The sequence below is a fragment of the Lygodium microphyllum genome, chromosome 30 (assembly GCF_053477565.2).
Source record: "Lygodium microphyllum isolate KBCC chromosome 30, Lygodium_microphyllum_v1.1.10, whole genome shotgun sequence".
Classification (NCBI taxonomy): domain Eukaryota; kingdom Viridiplantae; phylum Streptophyta; class Polypodiopsida; order Schizaeales; family Lygodiaceae; genus Lygodium; species Lygodium microphyllum.
Window position 1 is genome coordinate 64,437,921 of NC_141164.1, and position 24,468 is coordinate 64,462,388.

At 36.7% G+C, this 24,468-nt stretch overlaps 1 protein-coding gene across 1 annotated transcript; it reads right to left on the bottom strand.

The window, feature by feature from the left end:
* Window positions 1-5,955: 5,955 nt before the first annotated feature.
* Window positions 5,956-7,697, bottom strand: LOC148009940 (uncharacterized). Its single transcript, XM_087672813.1, has one exon. It carries the CDS (start codon window positions 7,529-7,531, stop codon window positions 6,110-6,112), a length of 1,422 nt encoding a protein of 473 aa, XP_087528939.1. The 5' UTR covers window positions 7,532-7,697; the 3' UTR covers window positions 5,956-6,109.
* Window positions 7,698-24,468: the final 16,771 nt, after the last annotated feature.

Here is a 24,468-nt window from a genome sequence, read left to right on the forward strand (position 1 = left end):
TGATAAATGTATGGAGTAGGCTTCTAGGCACGAGACAATAAGTGCTTCTGAACTCACATTGTTTGATCAAGGTTGTAGCCCTGGTAGACATGAGGCAACAACATGTTCTTACATGAGACTAAGGAGATAGGGAATCTCATGAGCATGTTGCATAAAACATGTGGCTTCCATGTGTCTATGTCACATTTTCACATCTATAATTGGTGATAAAATTGCTCCTCTAGTCTTTTTTTGGTTGCGATGATGAGATCATTCACTACAATCCCTTTTCTTTTCATTCTATGGATGTTTTCCTTTATTTTTACAAATTGGGAACTATCCTTTAGTGCAAAGATGGTATATAACAAACTAATTTGTTAGCCTAAGGATATCTAGTGGACGAGGGGCATGGAGATAGGTCCATTTTAACATTCTTAGCTATACAAGGAGTTCCATGGTATTCAACCCACATTAGCTCAAATTCTTAGTTTGTTGTATTTTAGATGCTCCTTTGAGTGTTAATATTATATTATACCATGCATACTCTCTTACATGTTTCAAGGTCACTTACTTTTTCATTGTTTTCATATTGCATTATGAAAAATTTATGGCAAATTCATTCTCTCCAACTTTCCTACATTATATAGTGTATAACTATGTTGCATAAGGCAATATATTCTACATATATTACACCTATATTATTTATTCTTTTAGTGTATGCATAATTCATTCTAAGTTGTACATGATACCAAATCCATGGAACTCTAAAACATAATGCAAATTATAAGTATGTAAAAAATTTATATTAGTAGCATAATGTATAGGCTATATTCATTTGACGTTAAGCACATAAAATCTTTGTGATATTACTTGTGCAAATAGAGACTTACATTGGGGATAACCATCCTTTGCAAAGATTGTGGTGTTCTCATTATTTGAATTAAGTATGATAGTAGTATTGGGGATGTTATTGTAGCTATAGCTCCTTGCTTTGCTTAATTCTAAACTACTTCTATGTTATCTTGATAGTCTTATTGGATGCTTAGCTTGTTAACCCTTTTGTTCTTATAAAAGAGGTAACTCAAACTTATAAGATGGCCATAATAATACCATTGGATTCATTTGATTGTACTTCACAATTTTGTTAATCATTTTTTCTCTTTTATAATTTTTGATTTTTTTAATTTTTGAGTTTGAGTTTTGTATTTTTGTCCTATACAATATCTAATATTAACATAAAAATCATATGTATTCTTAGAACTAAAGTTAAAATAATTTGTTTAAGATTTACAATGTTAACCATGACATTTTCAATTAAAAATTCTAAATGCATGGGTTAATACTACATGGAGGGTACTATATCTATGGGAACATAGGAAATTAAGTGTGCTATAAAGAAACTTCAAGTTTCTTGAAATGCAAATGGAGCCACTATGAATAGCAAACAGGCTATATAGTAGGATTAAAAAACAGTTATATGCTATCAATAGGCTATACAATAGGATCTCATATTTTTGTATGTCTTATTAATGTTAATTTATCACATAGTAAGTATTTGACCCACTAACCCAAAAGTCCAATCCTACATGTTCTATGCAAACACCTTATTGATGTTGTCTTAAAACATGTGGCCATAACATTGATTCCAATTTAAGATTTTCCATACATGCACCTTATTGATGTTCCCTCAAAAGACTTCATCATAATGCTAATTCTAATTTTTGTAGTGACATTTCACATTTACTACACATTGCACATGTGAAATTTCTTATCGTACATTTATTCTACCTTCAACTTTCAAAAGTTGGTATACATTTGCTTCTACATATGCTTGTGTGTCGGTATAAATTACTTTAGAAATCCTATTATGTATTAGAAATATGTTTGGCATAATAGCCCATCTTCTAATGGCTAATGGGCTTTCCAGAGGTAAGACTCTATAAGTTTTGTTACTTATATTAAAATCAGTACTAACTCTACTTTTTGACAACATTGCAAAAAGGGTTGTCGATGGGGTATGAAATAATTAAATAAGAGTTTTATTCACATCCAACCAATGGTTACTTTCTCCTCTTGAATCCATAAGCAACATGGTACATAACGAAGCTAAGTTGCATTTATACACCCATACAACTTAAAAGTATGTTTCATATGTTTAACATAGTTGTATACTCTTTATAATACCTTAAATATGAAATAATCACTAATATTTTGTCTTAAAAATATTTTATATGAAATATTATTTTGTAAGAAATAATAATCTTATGTACTAAAAAAAAGTTTAGCAAGAGACTCTTGTTCTCTAGATAGATATTTACTACCATATTAAGCATTCAATGGTCATTCAAGAGTTCATAGAATATACTTTTAAGGATTTGGAAGTGGAACACTAAAGCTCAAATATTCTCAAATAAGAGCATGCTCAAAAGTTGACTCCACTATGTGGCATGATAAAGGCAAACTCATTGGTTTGTAGCTTGGTTCTAAGTGCCATGCTCAAAGTACGGACTTTGTTGTGCTTCTTCTTTGTGAATTACTCATAACAAGTAAATGATCAAATAATCTCCCTCCACAAAATAGTAGTTAGTTGTTAGCCTTTTAAGTAATTCTTTTAAATGTAGTAGTCTTAATAGTGTTGTGCTTCCCTATCACTAAGCTTTTAATATTATTATGAAGACATACAATTTAAAAATGACTAGTAGAGTCAATTTCAACATGAGATAAAGGAGTAAGATTTGATAAAACACTTAAAAGTTTGAAGAAATTCAACATTATATTTCTATACTAACTCAATCCTTATTATTTAAAAATATAACATATTAATTATTATAGTATACAGAAAATGTTAATGATTGCATGTGTGTAAAAGAACTTAAAACTTAATAACTACAAGCAAAGAGATATCACATACTTGAACAAGTGCATGTACCAAATCCATCTCCTCATGTTTTCTAAGTCATTATCCATTTCTAGCTCATGCTCATTCTTAATTCTCAATTTTTTCTACTATAACCTCATAGGTTTGTGATATACTTTTCTTGATGGAGATACAAGACACCACACAAGGTGCAAAAACAAACGGATTTTCCAAGATGTGTAGATTGCAGAAGCAATACTTTAAGTCACTGGCTTGATGGAGATGTGAGACACTACACAAGGTGCAAAAACAAACAGATTTTCCAAGATGTGTAGATTGGAGAAGCAATACAATAAGTCATTGACTCTTGACATATGTAATCTATCCCTACACTTTAAATTCACAAAAGTGAATACAAACTAAGTTTGTTTAGAGCTACTAGATGAAATAGGAATAGACAATATCAATGTAGCTACATATTAGAACTCAGGAGTTCTAACCATTTCTAATTGAAAGCATGATCTGACACAATAGACTGACATGTACTAGACCTCCCAATTTGCTATGAACTACTCATAGATATTTTCTTTGAAGCAAGATGTCATTTCTTGAAGAGATGTTTGCATCCAAAAGAGATGTACCTCTTTAGATATATAGTAGCAACTTTAATCAACCTTGTATTGATTATTTGTCTAACTAGTCAATACAATTGTACATCCATGTGAAGGATAAAATCACCTACTTGATACTTTAGATGTGTCTCAAGCTATGCTCTAACTCTATCTAAGTATTATGTGTGCATATTATTATAATTTGACATAATGAATCTAGCATTAGCCATGAACATTAAAGCATCCTAAAATATAGGTTTCAGATGATGTAGGAAAGTAATATCACATGCTATAAAAGCTTCTATCGATTTTTCACTAAACTAGATGTAATATTAAATTATTTTACTTTTCAAATCTTACCCTTGGTTCTTATTGGCACAATCTTTATCCTACGTGAAAAGCTTTTGCACCACTTGGATTAGCAAAGATTGTGTTGATGGATCTACCACATGAGGCAAACTTGTTCCTTTGCCAACTTGAACATGTGGAACACTCATTGTCTCATCAAGCTCATCAACTCTAGGTGTAGTTTTGATGATCCTACTCCTTCAATGTTGTCAATGCACGATCTTTTAGCCTCTACTAGTTGCTCGATGCCTAGTTTATTCCCGATGCTTTGTGTTAGGATACGCACTTTGCACTCTAGGGGTCTACCTATATGAAATCATCTATTTAACATGCATTTAAACGATATTAAGAAATACCCTTTCTTTACATGCTATAAGGCCTTAAATTGAACCCTTTTACTTTACTAAACTCTATAGAAGTTCAATCCCCCTGAATTTTGAAAAAAATTAGTTCAATCCCCCTGGGGCAAAGGCAATCTTTGAGTTCAAGGAGACTTGCATCGAGTTCTCTCTCTCTCTCTCTCTCTCTCTCTCTCTCCACAAAGAAAATCTAGTGGGCAAATCCATAGGGTCTCCCTCTTCCTTGCTCCAATGGCAAGATTGTGACATGAGAGGTAGACAAGGAAGGAGAGCATAATGGATGTGGAATAGGCAAGGATGGAGGACCAATAGGGACAAAGGCAAGGTTTGATGATGGGGAAGGGATAGGGACAAAGGTGGGGTCCCATCAATGAAGTGCATCATCGCGAGACGATCATTTTTGAGATCATGATGTTTAGTGCTATGAAGGTCTCTTCTCATTCCTCTTGATTTCCTTATAAGATATTAATAGTTGCAGAATTTATTAATTTGAAGATGTTATTATCTGAATTAATAAAACTATTAGCCTCTCTCTCACCTGTTGTGCTCCCAGCCCATCGCCTGCCACCTCATCCCCTACCATCGTCTTCGTTGGCATACCCACCATCTGGCCCATAACTACTCCTATACACCATCTTGGTGGTTTGGGGAAGGGGGGGGGAACCTAGTAATTATCAAGAGAGAGAGATATATAGATATTTCAAATTGTGGGAAGATTAAATGTGTGTGTGTGTGTGTGTGTGTGTGTGTGTGCGCATGCGTGCACTCTAAGGATGCAACGTGGCACTTATAGAACATCCCTTTACAAGTTTTGTGGGGGTGCAAGAGGCTAATACCTAGCAGTCCCCAAAAACCTTTTGTGGATTTGTGCAAGCAACTATATTTCCTTGTATCTTTAGGAGATGTTTCTTGATGCATGAAGCTCCACCTTTAAATTTATGCCCACATAACACATACATTTACGACTTAGTGGGATGTCAATGTGGCTTCTTTACATATTTCCACTCAAGTCCATGTCTTGTCATTTTCAAACATTGCTATTTGCTAACATGCATGATAGTATATCTGCATTGCACAATAAATTAATGCTAGTTTCAAGTGTAAGATTTAATAAGACTTAAACATGCTAATCAAAATATTTTGTTCATAAGGCTACTGACAAATCATACGATTTCAATAAAAGTCATTATTTCTTAATAAGTCTCTAACAAATCATACAATTTCAATAAAGTCGATATTTTCTTTGTAAGTCTACTAACACATCATGTGTGTTTCTTGAATTACACCCAATTCATTAAGTAGAAGTGCTAAAGTTCATCCCATCCTAAATAGGTCTAAGGACAAGGTCTACTTGAAAATAGTGCTTGCTCAAATCCTACAACCTTATAATGCTTCTAAAACTAAACATCTACGACAAAAGTGAAGACATGTTTCCATGGAAGTGAAATATGCTGCTATATTCATGCAACACTACATGCAAGCTCACTACATAATTAGCCTATGTGTGTGTGTGTGTGTGTGTGTGTGTGTGTGTGTGTGTGTGTGTGTGTGTGTTTGGGGGTTGGGGTGGGAGTGTGTTTGATATTCATGCATGGTTAGTCTAGTTTGATCTTCAGGGGAGATTCATGCATGGTTAGTCTAGTCTGATGTTCAGGGGAGCTTCATGCATGGTAAAAACCCTATAATATGAGTCTCATCTCATCAGAAAATGGGGACATTACACATAAGCTTACAGACTAACTCCTGCCTAATATCAGAATCACTTGGATGCAATTAAGGGCAAGCAAGGGTAGTTGTTTGGAACAATGTTTTGTACATTATAAGAGGCAGATATGTACAAAGTTGGAAGAGCAAACAGCACATGGTATATGCCGATTATAACTATTGTACAGGATTTGATTCCTCACCATGCAAGGTTGCATGATGTGTATACTTGGCTGTCATGAAACCACAAATCAGAATTGCAGGGGCAACTGCACAATTTGCTCGGCTGTGCAAGCAAAAAGGGAGTCTATGTCTAAGATTTCTGGCACGGATCTACACAAGGAAGATACATTGAAATCAATGATAGGGGGGATGCTGAAAGAGCTCTCATTAATGTATTCTGCATAGTGATCTTCATTAATGTATTCTTCAGTATTTAGCCCTTCATTTCTAGAACTTGCGAGCTGAAATCCATGACTTACACACAAGTCATCATCATGATTAACTGCAACATCATCCTCATGCAGCAGTGGCCAACGGGCTATGTTTTTCACAGGAAGACTATGATCTGTGAAGCTGCCAATGATGGATTCGAACTTGGATGGCACGGTTGTCCAAGCTATACCATGCTTATCTCCAAGGAAGCTTGGGAACATCACTGCTGAGGAGTTAATGGAATCTGTCAGCATGTTCCAGGACTTGCTGAAGGGGACGCCAGTGTCATCATCATTGACGGATATGTTGGGAGAAGAACCCATGGATCCCTCATTCTGCAATCTGTGCAGAGGGGAGCTGCTCAAATCATCAGTCTCCAGTGAGGAAGATTCTGTGAATTTGTGCTCTGAATCCATGGAGGATGAAGAGGATTCACGACTCAAATGTGCTGACAAGTGTGGTGATTGCATGGGATGATCGGCTGCAAGATGACTGCAGCACTGTCGCCCATGAGCAGGCCTTTTCATTGACACATTCTTAGGCCTCTCCATTGACATGTTTTTGTTCTTCTTCTGTTTCTTCTTCTGATGCTGCTGCTGCTTAATTTTCACCTTCTGCTGTTGCAACCCATCATTCACTGTCAGGTCATCAACAGTTTCATGCAGCACCTCATCAGTAGCAGTACATGTGCTAAAATTCCCCTTGCTCTTCCTTTTCATCTTCTCCTGTAACTGCTTGCAGAGAGCCCGAGTTGTGCAGGAGCCCGTGAGGCTCTGCACGAGCAGCATGAAATTGCCAGGATTGGTGTGGATTATCCTGGGGTCCCTCGCATGGATGATGACTGGCTCCTGCTTAATCAGAGGCTGATCACAGCCAATTCTATTGTAATCATAAGTGGCGTCTGATATTGCGTGCCGATGATCAGGATTACAAGCATGCCTCATGATGTGTACTGGTTTCTTGGATTCATTCACAGGTGACTGTCTACCCGTAAATTTGTGGTGAAATTGATCATGATCATGAGTTTGTTTATCACCATCTGAACAAGAAGAAGAATAAGAAGGTACCATCGTTTGATCTGTATGTAGTACTGTAGCCACCATAGCCTGATCTGATTTCTCTGCAACATTAATCGTCTCTCTGAGGTTCTGATCTGAGCTGCTGTGAAGTGGGTCATTCTTCTTCATCAAAGGTAGTTCTGGGCTAGGTCTCCTAAGGCCCAGCTTGACTCTGGCCATTCTCTCTCTCTCTCTCTCTCTCTCTCTCTCTCTCTCAGAGCTTGAGCTTCTCTCAGAGAGACTAATCCTGGCTCATGTGATTTCTGTAGAATGATGCTTATCATACCTGCTTCTTAAAAAGATCCATGTCAAAGTCTGAAGCCTGGCAATCATCCAAAAAACAAAAAAAAGGAACGCACGCCCTTCCCTCTCACAAGAAATTACCACACAAAAGAACAGAAAAGCAAGCTGCACTGTAGTGACTTGATGATGATGTGGCGATGGCCCTCAGTACAAAGGAAAAAGAAAACGTGACAACTAAAGTACTCGATCTATATTTCTTACACAAATGTCTCGGGGATGCAGATGCATCATGCAACACATGTTGTACATGAGAAATTAGAGTGCTGGACTCCCAATCCCACAATTTCCTATTCCATTGAAGATGCATTAACTAATGTAAAAGATACATGCACGTTCTTGTCCCATCACAATTGCCCTTGTCCACCACCTGAGTCTTGAAGGTCTGGCATATCAAAACACCTACCTTTTAATATGGAGGCGCCTTTACTGACATGCCTGCCTCACTTGCCCCAAACTCTCAATGCAAACTTCACTTGCCTTGCTGTCAATTGTTTTTTTTTTTTGAACGAAGCGTTAAAATATATTAGAAAAGAGAGTGAATTTTACAGCTCCTAGTGAAGAGGAGCTTCAATAGAGGGAAGCTGCGCCCTTATGCAACCAGCCTTACATTACAGGATGAATCAAATCGTATCACATTCACATCCTCTTGGAATTCACAACTTTCCTCTTAAGATCTAGCATCATGGCAACAACTTCATCTTATGATCCTCCAGGATAAGCTTCCTCATGGAGACTTTGCAGCTTCTCAGTATCCTTATCCACCTGCAACAAAAAATCTGTCTTAAATCCATGAATAGGATCATTAAAGACATTTTCAAATACTTTTTTATTCGTGCAGATCCATATATTCCAAAGAAAGAGGCTTCTAATCCAATTCCAAACTATTGGAGATATGCCATATATTTCACCCAGGATTATCTCTTTCGAGGTGAACTTAGTTGGGTGGACTGGCATTTAGCAACACCTGCAAGAAATAAAAAAAAGTTAATGTTATGATGACAGTTATAGAAAATATGTGATATTGATTCCACATTTGTATTACATCTTGGAATACAATATTAGTGAGTTTGGGAATCTCCCAATTTCCATTTTTTGAATACTAAAAAGGTGGCATACAGATAATATACCCATAAGTTTCTCTAAACCATATGATATGACCTATCATTGGAAAGGACTTGAAAAATGAAATCTATTGAACTATAGAGCACTTGATTTGGAGTTATAGTGTTCAAGTTGTGACAAATCCAAAGATTTGACCACGTGTCCCAAACTTATAGAAAATTTTCATATTTCCCAATATGGTGTTTTGGGCAAAGTCCAAATTTTCCTATTCCTTCCTTTAAAGCCCTTTCATTAGTCCAGAGACCTTTAAGGATTATGAGCCACATTAGGCAATACATCTTAGGCTGAAGAACTTTCATCCAAATATAAGTAAATCTGTAATTCCATTGTTTATTACTCTAGTTAATGTGCATGTTTCATTGAGCTTAGCACATAAATCTTTATTGCATACCTAAAGATCTGGAAGGGGCAGAAGAGGCTTGTCTCCGATTATACATACTCCTGTGGGGTTGAAAGGCTATTTTAGATTGATGACTGTTGAGAGGTGTGGATGATCCCGTAGTTGCATTCTGAGGGTTACCATGTTGACTTCAGTAGGAAGTAGGTCAAATTTAGTCGTGAGTTGTACATTGCTTAGCCAATCTTTTATATTAGGATCCCATATATCCCCCCAAGTTCTAGTCCCCTTTATGTATATTTTGTAGGCTTTATTTAGATTGCTCTTTGAAATAGATTGGTGAAAAAAGCTAAACCATACAGCGTCAACTGCAACCCAAGGTAAAGTTAAGTTGGAATGTGAAGATGGGACTAGCAGTATTTTATATTTAAAGTACGCATGCCACATCCCCTTCATCAATGATGAGCACCCTGCTATCTTGATTTCTACTAGGCCTAGGATAACAGTGAGCAAATCTAAGTTTTTCAATCTTGGACAGCTATCTACTTGAAATTGGCTGATAGAGGAGTGTAACAGGGTAGTCTAATCCTCTTCCTCCCTATCAATACTCCTAACAACCCATTTTGTTGCAAGTTTACTAGCCAATGTCTGTAGGTTTAGAAGGCCTAGTTCCCCAAGATTTTTGGGTTTTGTACAAACAACCCATGAGACTTTGGGGATCTAAAATTTATCCCCGTCCCCACTCCACAAAAAATTTCTAGCTAGATGCTCCAATTGTTTAAATCATGTTTTTGTTGGATGCTAGCATGCTAAAAACTAGATAGTGGAGGGGATAAGGATATGTTTGAGCACTAGGCATCTACCAGCCATATTAAGATGTAGCCCTTTTCATTTCTCAAAGTGTTTTCTAATTTTCTCTAGTACGCAATCCCATCTATGCTTCATAGAGATATCCAAGCCCATAGGAATTCCTAGAAGTCTAAAAACCTTGCCCCTTTCTATTTCTTTGCACCCAGCCTCAATTAGCCAACTAGGGGGTGAGGAAATCAAAGATTTGAAACCTATTTTGACTAGGTTGATAATTGATCCAGAGGCTTTACCTATCAAATTATTATTGCAATATGATCTATTACATGCAAAAGAGTCTAATAAGTTGGAAATAATCAAATATCACTTGAGTACATGACACCTATACAAGCTCCATACATCTAGTCACTCACTCAGTACTCACTTGTAGCTCACCTAATAAAACCAAGCTCCATACATCTAGTCACTCATTCAATACCCACTTGTAGCTCACTTGAGAAACATAAACTATACCTATAACTACCTAATCTAGCTAGCGCTAGCATTGGTATCAACTTGCGGATTATTCATACTCTACGCTTTGCCCCATAAATGAATGGAACTTGTAGATTGTCCATGTTCTTCGCTTTTTTCCATCAATGCATTCATCCAACTTGTTATATCATATCCTAACACCCATAGGTTTTAGAAGTTGTGGCAATAACATCACAATCACTTATGAATCAAGGGGCACTTGAAAACAACCTTGGGGAAAAGCTGGGTTGGCTTCACCTTAGAACTACTTCCATTTTCGAAAAATCCTTATCAAATTCTACTGCTTATTAGAAAAAAAGACATCATATATTGTGAAAGTCCTCCTAAATATAAGATAGAGAAGATATATACATGGTTCAATAAAAAATAATTCTTTAATCTTGCTTCAAGTGCTATGTCCTCCAATGTAGGTGTAAAAGAATTAATTCCAATAAACCCTAGCATTCAAGTAAAAAAGCCACATTTTGAAGTTTGTAGACCTCGCCATATGACATCCTCATTATGAGCCATCATGAAAATGTGTACCCTCTATAGAGTATTTGAGCTATATTAGCTTGTAGCTAAGTTGGAACTTGTGATAAGAGAGGTGGGACTAAGGTCAACACATGAGAACCACATGTATGGTCTATGTATATGGGCTATTTATAAAAATTCCAACTACTATGCTCTTGATACAAATTGCAAATCTTTATGCAAGGAAGTCTCTCCTAATCAAATCCAAAAACCCCTTATGTATATACAAGAAAACCTTTTATTACTCAATAGATGTATCTTCATAAACATGCTCTAACTTCAACTCTTGCAAATGAAAATCAATTGTTGAATCAATGACTACAAAGTTTTGATGAAGACAACATTTCAATAGTCATAACTATCGATAACTTGGTTGCATTATTGGTATATTGATAATTGTTTGGTGAATACTGTAATTTAGGGGGCTACTAACTCAACAAGCAAGAACATCACATTTTCGGGCCTTTTGGTAATATTTCAATTAGTGTTTGTGTTTTGAAACTTTAAACTCACCAACAAAGGAGCGGGATATAGCACCTATTTCCATATAAGAATTAGGAATATGTTTTATGTATTTCACTGTTAACATCCCACTCCAAACGATTGCAACATCTATTCTTGTCTACTTTCTTACGTAACAATTGTATGATCATGTCTACTTTCTTACATGAAAATACTCTAGGCATCTTTCTCATTTTTTCTAAACTCGTGTGATATACCATATTATTTCTTATGTGAATGGAAAAGAGAGATTTGAAGGGAGACTCATAAGTTCAAACTAAGTCAAATTTCCTTCACTTATTACAACCTAAGTGCAAGTTGGTTTCACCATTGTTTGCGTCAGAACATTAGAGTAACTCAAAGATCAAATGACACCCCAAAAGACACATGCTAACTATCATGTATGTTAATGAAGTTTATTGTGGCATATGCTTTCCATGCACTAAAATGTGAATGGTTGTAACCTCAAGGCATGAAAATAACCAATCATATTTGCATCCATTTGACCCATTGGTAAACATTTAAGTTTTATGCCTTTATAGTAAAATTTGAACTTTTTTGGGGGGAAGGGAGAGAAAGAGGTCTAGTATATAAGATTCCACATAGCAAGACTTGCCTTCATGGTGATTTGTAAAAGTACCTTCTTCCTAAATCTTATAAATATGTGCATACTTTGATAGAAGTAAAAAATGAAAAATGCTTATGTCAAATCATGTTTTGTTGAACTTTCATTTCTAGAAATAGGCAAAACAATATGAGGAGTAACTTGGAAGTAGGAAATAAACTTTGGTTGATACATTTGTAATGTAATGGGAGCCTAAATTCACCCATGTTTATATTTTATCCATGTCTATATTGAAAGTTTGTTGCAAAGGTAGTAGTTTCACGCTACTTATGGATACTAAACAAAGTTTTGTAATGGACCCTAAGTTGTGGCACAAGGTTGTTTGAATCTAGTCATGTAAGTAATGACAAAAATATTTTGAACTAGAGATATATGATCTTTATCTATGTCACAAGCTTGAAAGCCAAAAGATGTGAAACAATGAGCAAAAACACCCATGTAGTAGATGATGTTGGTTTCTTCCCATGCATTGACAATTAGCTTTGTAAATTTGTCAACTACTTTAAGAAATTTATTTTTATCGAATGATTTGTTGATGGTCTTAGCGCTATACACACAAGCTTATCAAAATAATACCAAATTTTGGTAGAGCATTCTTAAGATTGCGATCTCGTTCCAAATATGCACTATATGTATACAAATTTGTCCACAACTCCTACTTTAACATTGACAACTTGCTAGTCATATTTCTCAGGAATCTCTTTGCATTTGTTCCACTCATTGGCATTTTTTGGTTTTTTTGAATCTTAACCTTGCCTCCATGTACACCTAATGAAATAAATAACTCCTTGATTTTCTCAACAATTGCTTCTCATGTGGAGAGATGTTTCCTTGTGTATACATACTATGCATGCAAGTTCAATACCTTGTCAAGTATGCACATGAGGCAATACAAAGTACAAAAATGGAAATTCTCAATGCCAATAGGAAATATGGCTCTCCAATGCTTATGAAGACATGACCTATTTAGTGGTGCCTTTTTGTTGTAGGCCAAAGGTCCTCCATTCCATGTGACATGATTTGCAACCTTAGAAGAATTGTTTACTTTCATGCAAAATGGACAAGGTAGTGATGCTAAGGCCTTAGTGTCACAATTGAACATGCATTTGAGTATCTTAAGATCATTGAAACTAATATTGAATTCTCCACTTCTTCCACCTAGAGTTTCTTGACACTTTCTTGCTTAGAAATTATATTTGGATATGGAGTGCATTGGAAGATCTAGGAGAGAACATTGTGGGTCTTCTTGGGCACTTTAGCTACTACTACCCAAATTTCCTTTTCTAACTACATATTAAATGGAGGGACAAGAGTGTTAAATTTGCATAGGCCATTGGATAGTTCATTAGTGTAAGACCCACTCTCTCCAACTTATGTTCCTCCACGCTTTGGTATTCATTAAGCTTGATAAAAAACTCCAAGGTTGAAATAGCACTTGGCAAGTATAGTCGGCACAAACTTACTAGAAATAAGTGTATTTTACCAAATCCTCAATGTTATACTATAGTAAGTAAATACCTTCTAAGCATTTATATTGTAGAAATAAGCCATGGAACATTACAACATAATTAGTCAACCAAAATATTGTTAAACACATGATATCCATGAGAAATCAACTTTTTAGGCTTAGTATCTTTCACTTTCATTTTCTCTTTGATAAAAAATATTGTCCTTTTGGATTAGCAATGGTTATATTTCATGCATGTCTTATAGCTCTAAGTCAAAATGGATGATGCAAAATCATATGCTTTATCTTAGATGTGAAAAGATAGTTAAATTAATAAATATAGAGAGTTACATGCAACAAGACCACTTGATATGATGCAAACTCATGGTCATATCACTTTTTCTAAAATTACCAAGATTACATGACATTTCCAAAAACCCTATGGCTTTGAGAGCTAGTTCCTTCCTGAGTAGTCCACCTTATAGAACATGTACAATACCACATGAGTTCAAGGGAAACGGTATTTAATTCAGTAAAATTTATAGGATTATATTTACAAAAGGTGTTTTCTAATTAAATTTTGAAAAACACCCATGAGTTTAGTAAAGTAAAAGGAGTCATTTTATGGCCTTATAGCATGTAAAGAAAGGGTATTTCTTAATACCCTTTAAACACACATTATGTAGATGATTTTTTATAAGTACACCCCTTGAGTTTCCTTCCAAGAAATGTTAAAGATGAGACATCCAAAAATTTAAGCATTTCTAGCTTTCCACAATGCCTTTAAGGTCACTCGTCTAATCACATGAAATGCTAGGAGTCTATGTTTTCTTTTTGATGCTATTGATGCCAAAAATCCAGGTTGCCATTCACTACGAATTGTCCCCTTGCACTTTGAAATTCACCCAAGCTTTTCACACATAATATTGAGCCCAGAAAATGTCATTGGGAGATTCTTCTTGATCACAATTACATAATCCATTTGCCATGCCTCTCTCCTTCAATTTAAGACCATAGAGTAGCACCCTTTCCATGACTCTCTGCAAGAAGATCATATCCTTTTGTGGGATAGCTAAAGACCACTTTCCACCAAAGTAGTCTAGTAGAACCTCCTCATTAAGATTGGTTTTCCAACCTTTGTTAATCCATGAGAAATCATTGGGGCCATAGAGTAGGACTTTCTTGATGAACTTGGTGTTGAGAGCAATCATTACCCCTTACTACCAAAGTAAAGAGATACCATGGCCCTCTCTCTCATTAAAAAGGTGCTTATTTCTGCATACTTCTATACTACCTAGTCTCATGATAGGTTGAGTGCCTTGGAGAGATTAGATGATTTGAGTTCATGGTCCTTGTAGAGATCAATATTATCAGACTCCAACTAGTGCTTGACATGAAAGAATCCTACTTTCATAACATAAATCCCTCTTCTACCAAGCTTAGCAGCCAATTGGGGGGTTGAAATGTTTGAACAAAGAATATTTTCATCAACTCCAATGCTTTTTGGGGCAATTTTCCTTCTCATCTTGCTTAGAACTACAACCCAGTCCTCTATGAAATAGTTTAGGAGCCCATGTTAATTGACTTGTTGATTGCATGGAGACTGAAATACCTCTAATCAAGACATTTCCCAAGATTTACAAATTTTCTAATTGAGAATGATAAGAATGTCAACAAGCATGTAGGCCCATGGGGTTTCTTGCATCCAACATCTCCTTACAAGTTTAGCCCTTAAGGTAGCACCCTCCACAACAAGGCCATGCGAATTCATAACTCTTGAGAGCTTTGGTATCTTAAGTGTGTTGGTTGAGATTGGGTAGCAAATCTTTTGTTACCCATCTTGCCCCATAGAAAATCGCCCATGATAGAGCTTCACTATTTCCATTCTTTCTGCCCCCATTTTATGAAAGGTAGGTAGAATTACAATATGAAATATACGAAGAGATTCAAGTTTTTTAATTTCACATGAAATGACCAACTTATGAGTTTCCACCTATTGAATTTGGCTCTAACTTTCTCAAAAAGGACCCATGCAAATGTGAGTGATTCTATCACATCCAGACCAATGGGCATACCCAAGTACTTGAAGATGACAACCCTATTGACCATATTTCCCTTCCACCCTCGGTTCGTAAAGTTGTCTTCTATAACACTTATGAGGGAGGATTTCTTGATATTAATGTTGAAACCAATTGCTTGGCTATAAATTCCCAATAATTGAGTGCATGGTCCACATTTTCTTTCTTTGCATGTAATAACATCAGGATTTCATTTGCAAACCACCCCCCTCCCCAACCATTTTCTCCATAAGACAAAAGAAGTGGTGTGTTGTTGTGGCAAAGTGCAAGGGGATGAGGGGATAGCCATGTCTCACCCCTCTAGCGATGGTGAAATACTCTAATAGAGCCCCATCTAGTGAGATTTGAGCATGCCAATGACCAGTCAACAAAAAGGGAATATTTGCAAGCTTATGATGGAAACCCATTTTGCTAATCATATTTTGGATATAAACCAAAGAAACTTTATCAAATGACTATTCAATGTCTAGCTACATGAAGATCACATCCTACTTAAATGCTTTAGCCCACTCAATTGTAAGAATTGTGTTCATGACAATGTGAGACAAGTTCTTACACTTAATAAATATGTTTGGTCCTTTTTTGATATGTTGTTATTTTTTGGTCTGAATCCCCTTAAAGATTGCTTACATCTCCTCCATAGTGAAAGAAAATAAGAGACAATAGTTGTCCTCCACCTTGATAACACTCGGGACTAAATCAAGTAGTAAATTAGTGGCCTAGTCATCTAATCCCTACAATTTACCATTGTAAAGATTAGAATAGAATTTAGTATAGTGTGCTCCAATTTCCACTTGGTTAGTGATCCAATTGCCATCATTAAGCTTAGATTACAATAATACTATCCATTAGCCCTTTTCTGTGGATCCCTTTTATAAATTCAAGTGAGATACTATTGATGTCAAAGAATAACCTTTTATGGAAAATGAAGCTTATTTTCTATACCTTCGGGGTGAGGGCAGCTTGCTTAGTAGCTTGGCATTTGGCCAAAACCAATAATGCCTCATTTTTGAGAGGCTTAATACTTGCAATCAATGCAAGGTCTATCAAGGGCTTCAATTTCCTACCTAATTTTACTCCTCTTAGTAGTTCATAGCCATGACCCCTGCAAGCCAAGCATGTGTTGCAAGTATTGGTGAAATAGCTCCATATAATGAAATGGGAGCCATTGAAATTTCTAGCATTAATGTTCAACCGTTTATGTTTGCTAGTAATTCTATTGTTTGAGGGTGATAGACTTTAATGGCAACATGATTGGAAAGTGGTTTGAGAAATATGTTGTTGACTTTCAATGATATGATTGTTGGTAGCTAGTATCCATGGTTTGAGGAATACCATCTGTCTAGACGGGCCCAATAGTCCTTACAACTCATCAAGTTGAAAGTAAAGGGGGGATTTGATGAACTCAAGAAGCTAGCCATATCTACCAAATCATGGTGATTTGATGCTTCACTCCATGCCACTTGCTCTTCGCCATGTATGATAGTTGAGACTAAAGAGGCATCCTAGGGCAATAAAACCAAATTGAAGTCACCTCCAAAAAGATGCTACCTTCCAAGGACTTGAGATAGACATTCCCATTTCTTGATTTTAATTCTTATATCTATGAAGCCATAGACATTGTCAAGAGGATCCTTTCTGTATCATGGTGAATATATATGGAGAGATGGTACAAGCACCTTGGATTGAGTGAGGATTTGACAATTGTCATACATCTAGAATATGAGCTAGGCACATATCCGAAAAATTTGTTTTAGTCCTTATAGTTGAATTGGTTGCCACTCCACTTGTGAAGCTTATGTTCTTGCATAAAAACTACTTCAAAGCAATTTTTATAAACCCATGATTAGAAAATATGTCTTTTTGCATCACCATTAAGCCCTTTGGCATTTCGAGAAGCTAGCTTAATTGGTCTCCTTTTTCTCTCCATTAGGAATTTTTTAAGGATGTTGATATTGCTTGTACCCCTTGGCCTCATACTCCATGGTAGCTAAGTGGTCTTTGAGCTAGTTTGACTTAGTAGTATCCCCCTTTACATGTAGATTGGGGTTGAGCTACACCATAAACCAACCCTAATTGTCACTAAGCAAATGGTTCACAACTTCATTCTAAGGCCAACTGAATCTTAGCGTCAAAGCTACGAAACTCTTTATCTAGTGATGTAGAGGCATTTTGTTAAGTTGCACGAATGGGCTAGCCTTATTTCTACTACTACAAGGAATAGAAGGTTTGTTCCCAAAATCCTTGATGGTAGGTGGGTTGATGGATGTCATGATGCTATGCGAACATGAAAAAGCATGGAATGCATCATCATCTGACTTCTTATTTATCAAGAGAGTCAATGTGATACGAGTCATTAGCAGTGTGAGTTGCATGAATTATCCAAAAATACTAGATTTTTGGATAATTTTAGCCTATTTTTGATATTATTTATTGTAATAAAATCCAAAAAAGTTAGAAAAGCTTCTAGATTAGGATGGCATGCAAAAAACTAGTTGCTTTTTCATCCAATTATAGGTTTCTCATAAAAAAGACAGATTAACGAAATCATGCGCATCACGATCGTTGTATACAGGCTGAAAACTGCAATTTGAACTGAAATAGGAAGAAGGAGCGATCTGTGGGATCCATGAGCAAGTGTCCTGTGGTTTTACCCCCCTTTCGAAGCCAACGAAGCCATCAGATTTGGGTTCCAAGTAGTAGAGAAGGAGCTGTAATTTTGATGCACGTTTTGTTCTACGAAGAAGCTCCAGGAGATCTAATGCCTGGAGATTGCTTCTGAGTAGTGCAAGGTTTCTAAGTTTTTTTAATACATATTGATTCAATTCATTGTGCTTTGTCTTTGTCGTGTTTAGCTCTTGTCTATTTTCTTTCTTCTCTTCCATCTCCTATCTCTACTTCCTTCTACCTGTGATCCCCAGGGATTCAACCTTTCGACAAAAACCCCTCCGAAATTGGTGAACCCGATGTGAAAGATCGTCAAAACAAGGAAAGACAAGATGGGAGAATCTTTGAATACAATCTCCAATGATGTTTTGCAACAATTGGTGCAAAATATGAATATGCTTATGTAGGTACAACAACAACAGGTGATGCAAGCTTTTGCTCAAACAGAAAGTATTGTGATGAATGCTTTGCAAGTAGTTGAGCGTGAGGTGAAGTTATTCAATGGCAGGAATGTATCTACATATGTACATACCCATGCTCAGAAGATGGAATTCTTTGGGGTGGCTCAACGTGCATGGAGCCAGTCTTTTGTACATGTTACTGTTCATGAACTAAAAGCATGGATTACTGAATTATACTTGCAGAATGCTGACTGGGTAGCCTTCAAGAAGACACTAGAGAAAAATTCTACATTGAGGACACTAGTTTGATTACGCACAAGACTTTTCAGGAGTGGGTTTTACAACCCAATAAGGGTCTTGTGGCTACAGAATTGGTAAGAGAATTTGAAAGTCGATCTGAGCACTTGGATCTTGTAGAACAGCAAGCTCTTCTAAGTCAGAAAATTGAATTGTTTCTAGAGGCAACTGATCCTAAGCTTCAAGAGAAGCTTGATGATTTGCTGGAGGATTAGACTACAGAGACAAGTTTGAAAATAGAGTGGAGACATATCAAGGAAGCTGAAACTGCACCTGTAAAGAAGCATAGAAGAAGAGAAAGACCGCATGTCTCTAGCTTGCCCACTGTTACGGGCAAGATAGTTGATGTATCCAATAAGCCACCTACTTTTGTGGCTAACCCTATGGTTGTACTTGCTGTTGTTCCCTCTGTTAGGGAGTATGTCTTAGATGAATTGGTCAAGGCGATCTTCAATTGAAGGTTGCAAAATTGGATGAAAAAGGACAAGAGGAAAGGGGATGGACAACAGCCCCTAAGCTAGGAAAAAGATGTATGTGGTGTGACACTTTTTAGCATTATAGAAAGGATTGTGCTGCCTATGAGGAGGCCTTGGCACGACAGGTGATCTCTTGGAAAGATGGTAAGATCCATGCACAAGAAACTGGATTGCCTCTTGCTTTGAATTTTGAAAAGGGAGGCATGCAAAAGTTGTTGCAAGACTTGGCTGTTCGAAATGCTTATGCGGTGGTACATGCTTCTACTTTTGGTCTACAGCTGGATAGAATGCATGGCCAAGTGATGGTTGGGCACATGCTTTACATGCAACTAAAAAGAGAAAGGTTACTGATTGTAAAATGTCTCATGCAGGGCGTCATTTGTGACATAACTGGTTGGGAATCACTGGTAGATGCATATTCAGTGTATGCATATTTAGCAAAGGTACAAAACACAGATGTACTTGTGGAAGAAAAACGAAAAAGAGATGAAGATAGTGTAGTGACAATCTAAAAAAATTACAAGAAAAAGTGTGGATCAGCCTAAAGCTGCAAATCAGCCACCTCCCGAGCATGTTATGGAAGAGGTTAGTCAGGAGAAAAAATAGGATAATAAACAAGAGGACAAAAAGAAGGGCAAGCAGCCAGGATATAAGTTGCAGTCTGACATTGAGATAGCCACAGATCTTAGAAGGTTCTTGAAGAATGGATCTTAAACAATCGGGTGGAATTCACCTTGGGAGAGGTGCTTGGCATTGCCAAGCGAGAATTTCATGATGAGATCATTGACATACTTAAGAGGAAGCATCAGTTTCTTGGTGATACCACTAGTGCATTGCTGCAATTTGAAGAGGAAACTCGTTTGTTGGGTACTCGGGCTGAATATGAGCATGAAGTAAGTACAGGATTGTCTATGCAGGATGCTACTAATCAATGGAAAGCATGTGGAAAAGAGAAGAAAGTGGCTGAAAATGCATTTTCTTGTAGAAATATGCATGGTGGAGTAAGGTAGATGCAACAATATGGGGAAGAGACTCTAGGATTTATTTCTTGAAGTCTCTACATAAGAAATCATTGGCCTAGAGCTACCACTGAAACGGTAGTGTAAATAGAGGGGCGTGAAACTCCTTGTGTTGCTTTACTTGACCATGGGTCTGAGATAAATGTCATTGAGTGTGGATTGTATGAAAATGGTGCATGGCCTATAGACACTAATCATGGTTGGCGTATGAGGGCTGCAAATAATTCTTCGGGAGAGCTTTATACTACATATCCTAATGGGAAAGTGACGATTGGTGATGTAGAAGAAGAGCAACACTTCTTTGTACAGGATAATTCCTCATATGCAGTGATTTTGGGATAGCCCTATATTAAAGGAGTAAGTATGGAAACAAAGGTGCTTGATGATGGTTCTGCTTATGCAAGAGTCAGAAGTAAGGATGGGAAGAAAGCAGTCCAATTTCTTATTGTTTGTGTTAATCATCCTAGAAATTAGGATACGCTTCGAGAGTCTCCCTTGGCTCCAAATGCAAGGGAATTCAAAGACCTGGATTTTCATTAAGCACTGCTGTAATGCAGGGCTATAGTAGTGATGTTCAAAGGATGTACTCGCCTCTTGATGGAATGAAGCATGCATTTCCTATTGGTTATTCTCAGTTTATAGCAAACAGTTCATGTTGGTTTAAGCCTATGGAAGCTATGTGCAAGGATGAATGCATATCTATGAAATGGGCTACTAAGAAACTGAGAGCATTGGGGTTGTTAGCTAAAAATGATGGCATTTCAAGCATCTTTTATTGGCTGAATATTAATGACACTATGGCTGAAATTTTAGCAACAATACATACAGAAAATGAGGCTGAAAACAGAGTGTTGTCAGTATGTTCTTTGGATATCTATGATGTTATAGCATTGTTTGCTCAGTAGGAATGATTACAATGGGCTAAAGCACTTGTGGAGACAAAGTATAAGACAATTGACATGGGTGCATGTGTGTTCTATTTGATATGGATTCCTCACTTTGCACATGTAGCCCATTCTCTTTATCAGCTTTTGAAGAAAGGTCAGAGATTTCATTGGGAAAGGAAGCATCAGAAAGCAATGAAGAAATTGAAGCAACTCTTAAAATCTGCTCCTACATTGAGAAAGGTTGACTATTCACATGGAAAGCCTATCATTGTTACTATTGATACAAGCCCAATCAGGTTTGGATGGGAAATTGGGCAAGATGATGAGGAAGGGAAAAGATATGCAATACGCTTTGGTGCTAAAGTATTGACTGAACGACAGAGAAGATATCCACATGTAAAAAGACAATTATGGGAAATTGTGACAGCCCTTAAATGTGATAAGGAGTATTTTATGGGTGCTCATGTAGTCATTGAGACTGATTGTTTGTTGGTATTGGGTCTGATTACCAGTTGTGCTACTCCGGACATTGCTATGCTCCGGTGGATTGCATACATCAAATCTTTGAACCCTAAATTTCAGCATATTGTAGGAAGAGATAACCTAGTGGCAGACATGTTATCTCAGGCAAGTTATGAGAATGAAGATGGGATGATGGATGAGGAGGAAGAAGATGACTTCCTTGCAGCTGAAAATGATGTTGCAAGAGTGATTTTAGCAATGCAAGGTATTGCTACAGCACTAACAGAAGCTTGGACAACAAAGACAAGACACTTTAGATGTTTTGCAACTTGTGTAGAAGTGTTTCTGGAAGACAAATATACAAGAGAGTGACTAAGAATTGGTCAATACCTTAGTACATTAACAAAGAGAGATGAATGGTCAGATGAGGAGTTTAAGAAAATGAAGAGGAAAGCATATGGGGTTTTCTTTAAAGATGGATACTTATGGAAACCTGCTAAAAAGAAATAAGGTATGCCATTGTGAGTTTTGGGTGACAGAGCTTCACAAGTAGATTTTATGCAAGATTTTCATGAAAGCTTGTGGGCTAGTCATAGAGGTGTTTGGGGTACTTTTGCAAAGATCAAAGAAAGATATTGGTGCAATGTATGTATAAGGATGTTGCTCACTTTGTGGAAACATGTACGACATGTCAAATATATTCATTTGTGAGACATCGGGATGGATTGCAACCCACATATCCATTGTCTCTTCATTTTAAGTGGGTGGTGGATTTAGTCACAATGCCTATAGGTCTTTGGCAAATGAGGTATCTTGTGCTTGCCTGTGAAGAATTGAATAATCAAGTTGAAGGGAAAGCTTTACGTACTAAGACAACAAATGCTATGTGTACTTTTCTCTTAGAAGAGATCTTTTGTCGATATGGCTGTGTGGGTAAAATTACAACAAATAGGGGTGAGTTGGATGCAGATGAAGCTCATGATTTCTTTACACGGTTGGGGATAAAGATTGCTTTAACTTCAGCCTATAACCCTAAAGAAAATGGCAAAAATGAAAGAGGTCATCCACATATTGTGAAGAAATTTGCAAAAGCATGTGGAGAGAAGGTAAAAGAGTGGCCACGATTGCTCCCTTATGCTTTGTGGGCTAATAGAACAACTCATAGTGCTGTTACAGGATATATTCCTGCAAAATTGATGTATGGTTAAAAACCTATCATGCTGATAGAAGAGATGACAGTCACATGGAGTATGCTATCTTGGAAAGAGGAGTTGAATCGAGAGGAGTTGTTGGACTTGTGCATTAGACAGTTGGAAATAAAGTCAAAAGACATAGAGGCAGCAATTGCAAAATTAAGGGCAATAAGGATACAAAACAAGAAACGATTTGACAAAAGACATAGACTGAGACCAAGAACCATACAGGATGGGGATTGGGTATTTGTTTATGATAGCCGTTTAGACAACCAACATAGTGCCATACGTAAAGTTTCCAAAAGATGGTTTGGACCCTATGTGGTAAGACATGTGTTTGATAATGCTACTTATGCATTAAATAAGCTGGATGGGACAGCTGTCAAACTTTCAACAGCAAGAAAAAGAATCAAATTATTCAAGAGGTGGGAATCTACTACCTATGAGTTGCCAAAATTGGAAGAAAATAGTAGCCATGATATAGGGGCTAGCTAGGAAGATATGGAAGATGAAGAAGCAAAGGATATGGTTGCAGAGGATGAGGAGGACTCAGAATCTGGTGACAACTAAGATTTTGGCACATACCTGAGGATGTGGAGGTTCAGAGGGGGTGGATGTCGTGATGCTATGTGGACACAGTGTGAAAAAGCATGGAATGCATCATTATCCGACTTCTTATTGATCAAGAGAGTCAATGTGATTTGAGTCATTAGTATTAGTGTGAGTTGCATGGATTATCCAAAAATACTATATTTTTAGATCATTTTAGCCTATTTTTTATATTATTTATTGTTAAAAATCCAAAAAATTTATAAAAGATTCTAGATTAGGATGGCATCAGATTTGGAGCCATCAGATTTGGGTTTTGAGCAACAAAGAAGGAGCTGTAATTTTGATGCACGTTTTGTTCTACGAAGAAGCTCCAAGAGATCTAATGCCTCAAGATTGCTTTTGAGTAGTGCAAGGATTCCATGTTCTTTTAATACATATTGATTCAGTTCATTGTGCTTTGTCTTTGTCATGTTTACCTCTTGTCTATTCTCTTTCTTCTCTTCCATCTCCTATCTCTACTTCCTTTTACCTTTGATCCTTGGTGGATTCAGACTTTCGACAAAAACCCCTCCGACATCATAGTACTATTAGGAATAAGTCATTATGTTTTGCAATTGTAGATTTATCATTGCAATTTTTTATCATTTGCTATGCTTCATCCTTCACATATTTTGTTTTAGCTCAATTTTTACCTTTGTCTCTCATGTCATTTTGTGTGATCTTTGCCACATCAGCCTAGGTGGTTTTCTATTCTTGTTTATTTTCTTCTTCTTTCCCCTCAATGCTAGGAAACTCATTTTCCACTCCTTGTAATAATGGCCCCAAAGGTTACATTCATGACATGAACACACTAACTTGCTCCATGCCAATTCGAGCCTATGATTACCCATCATTAG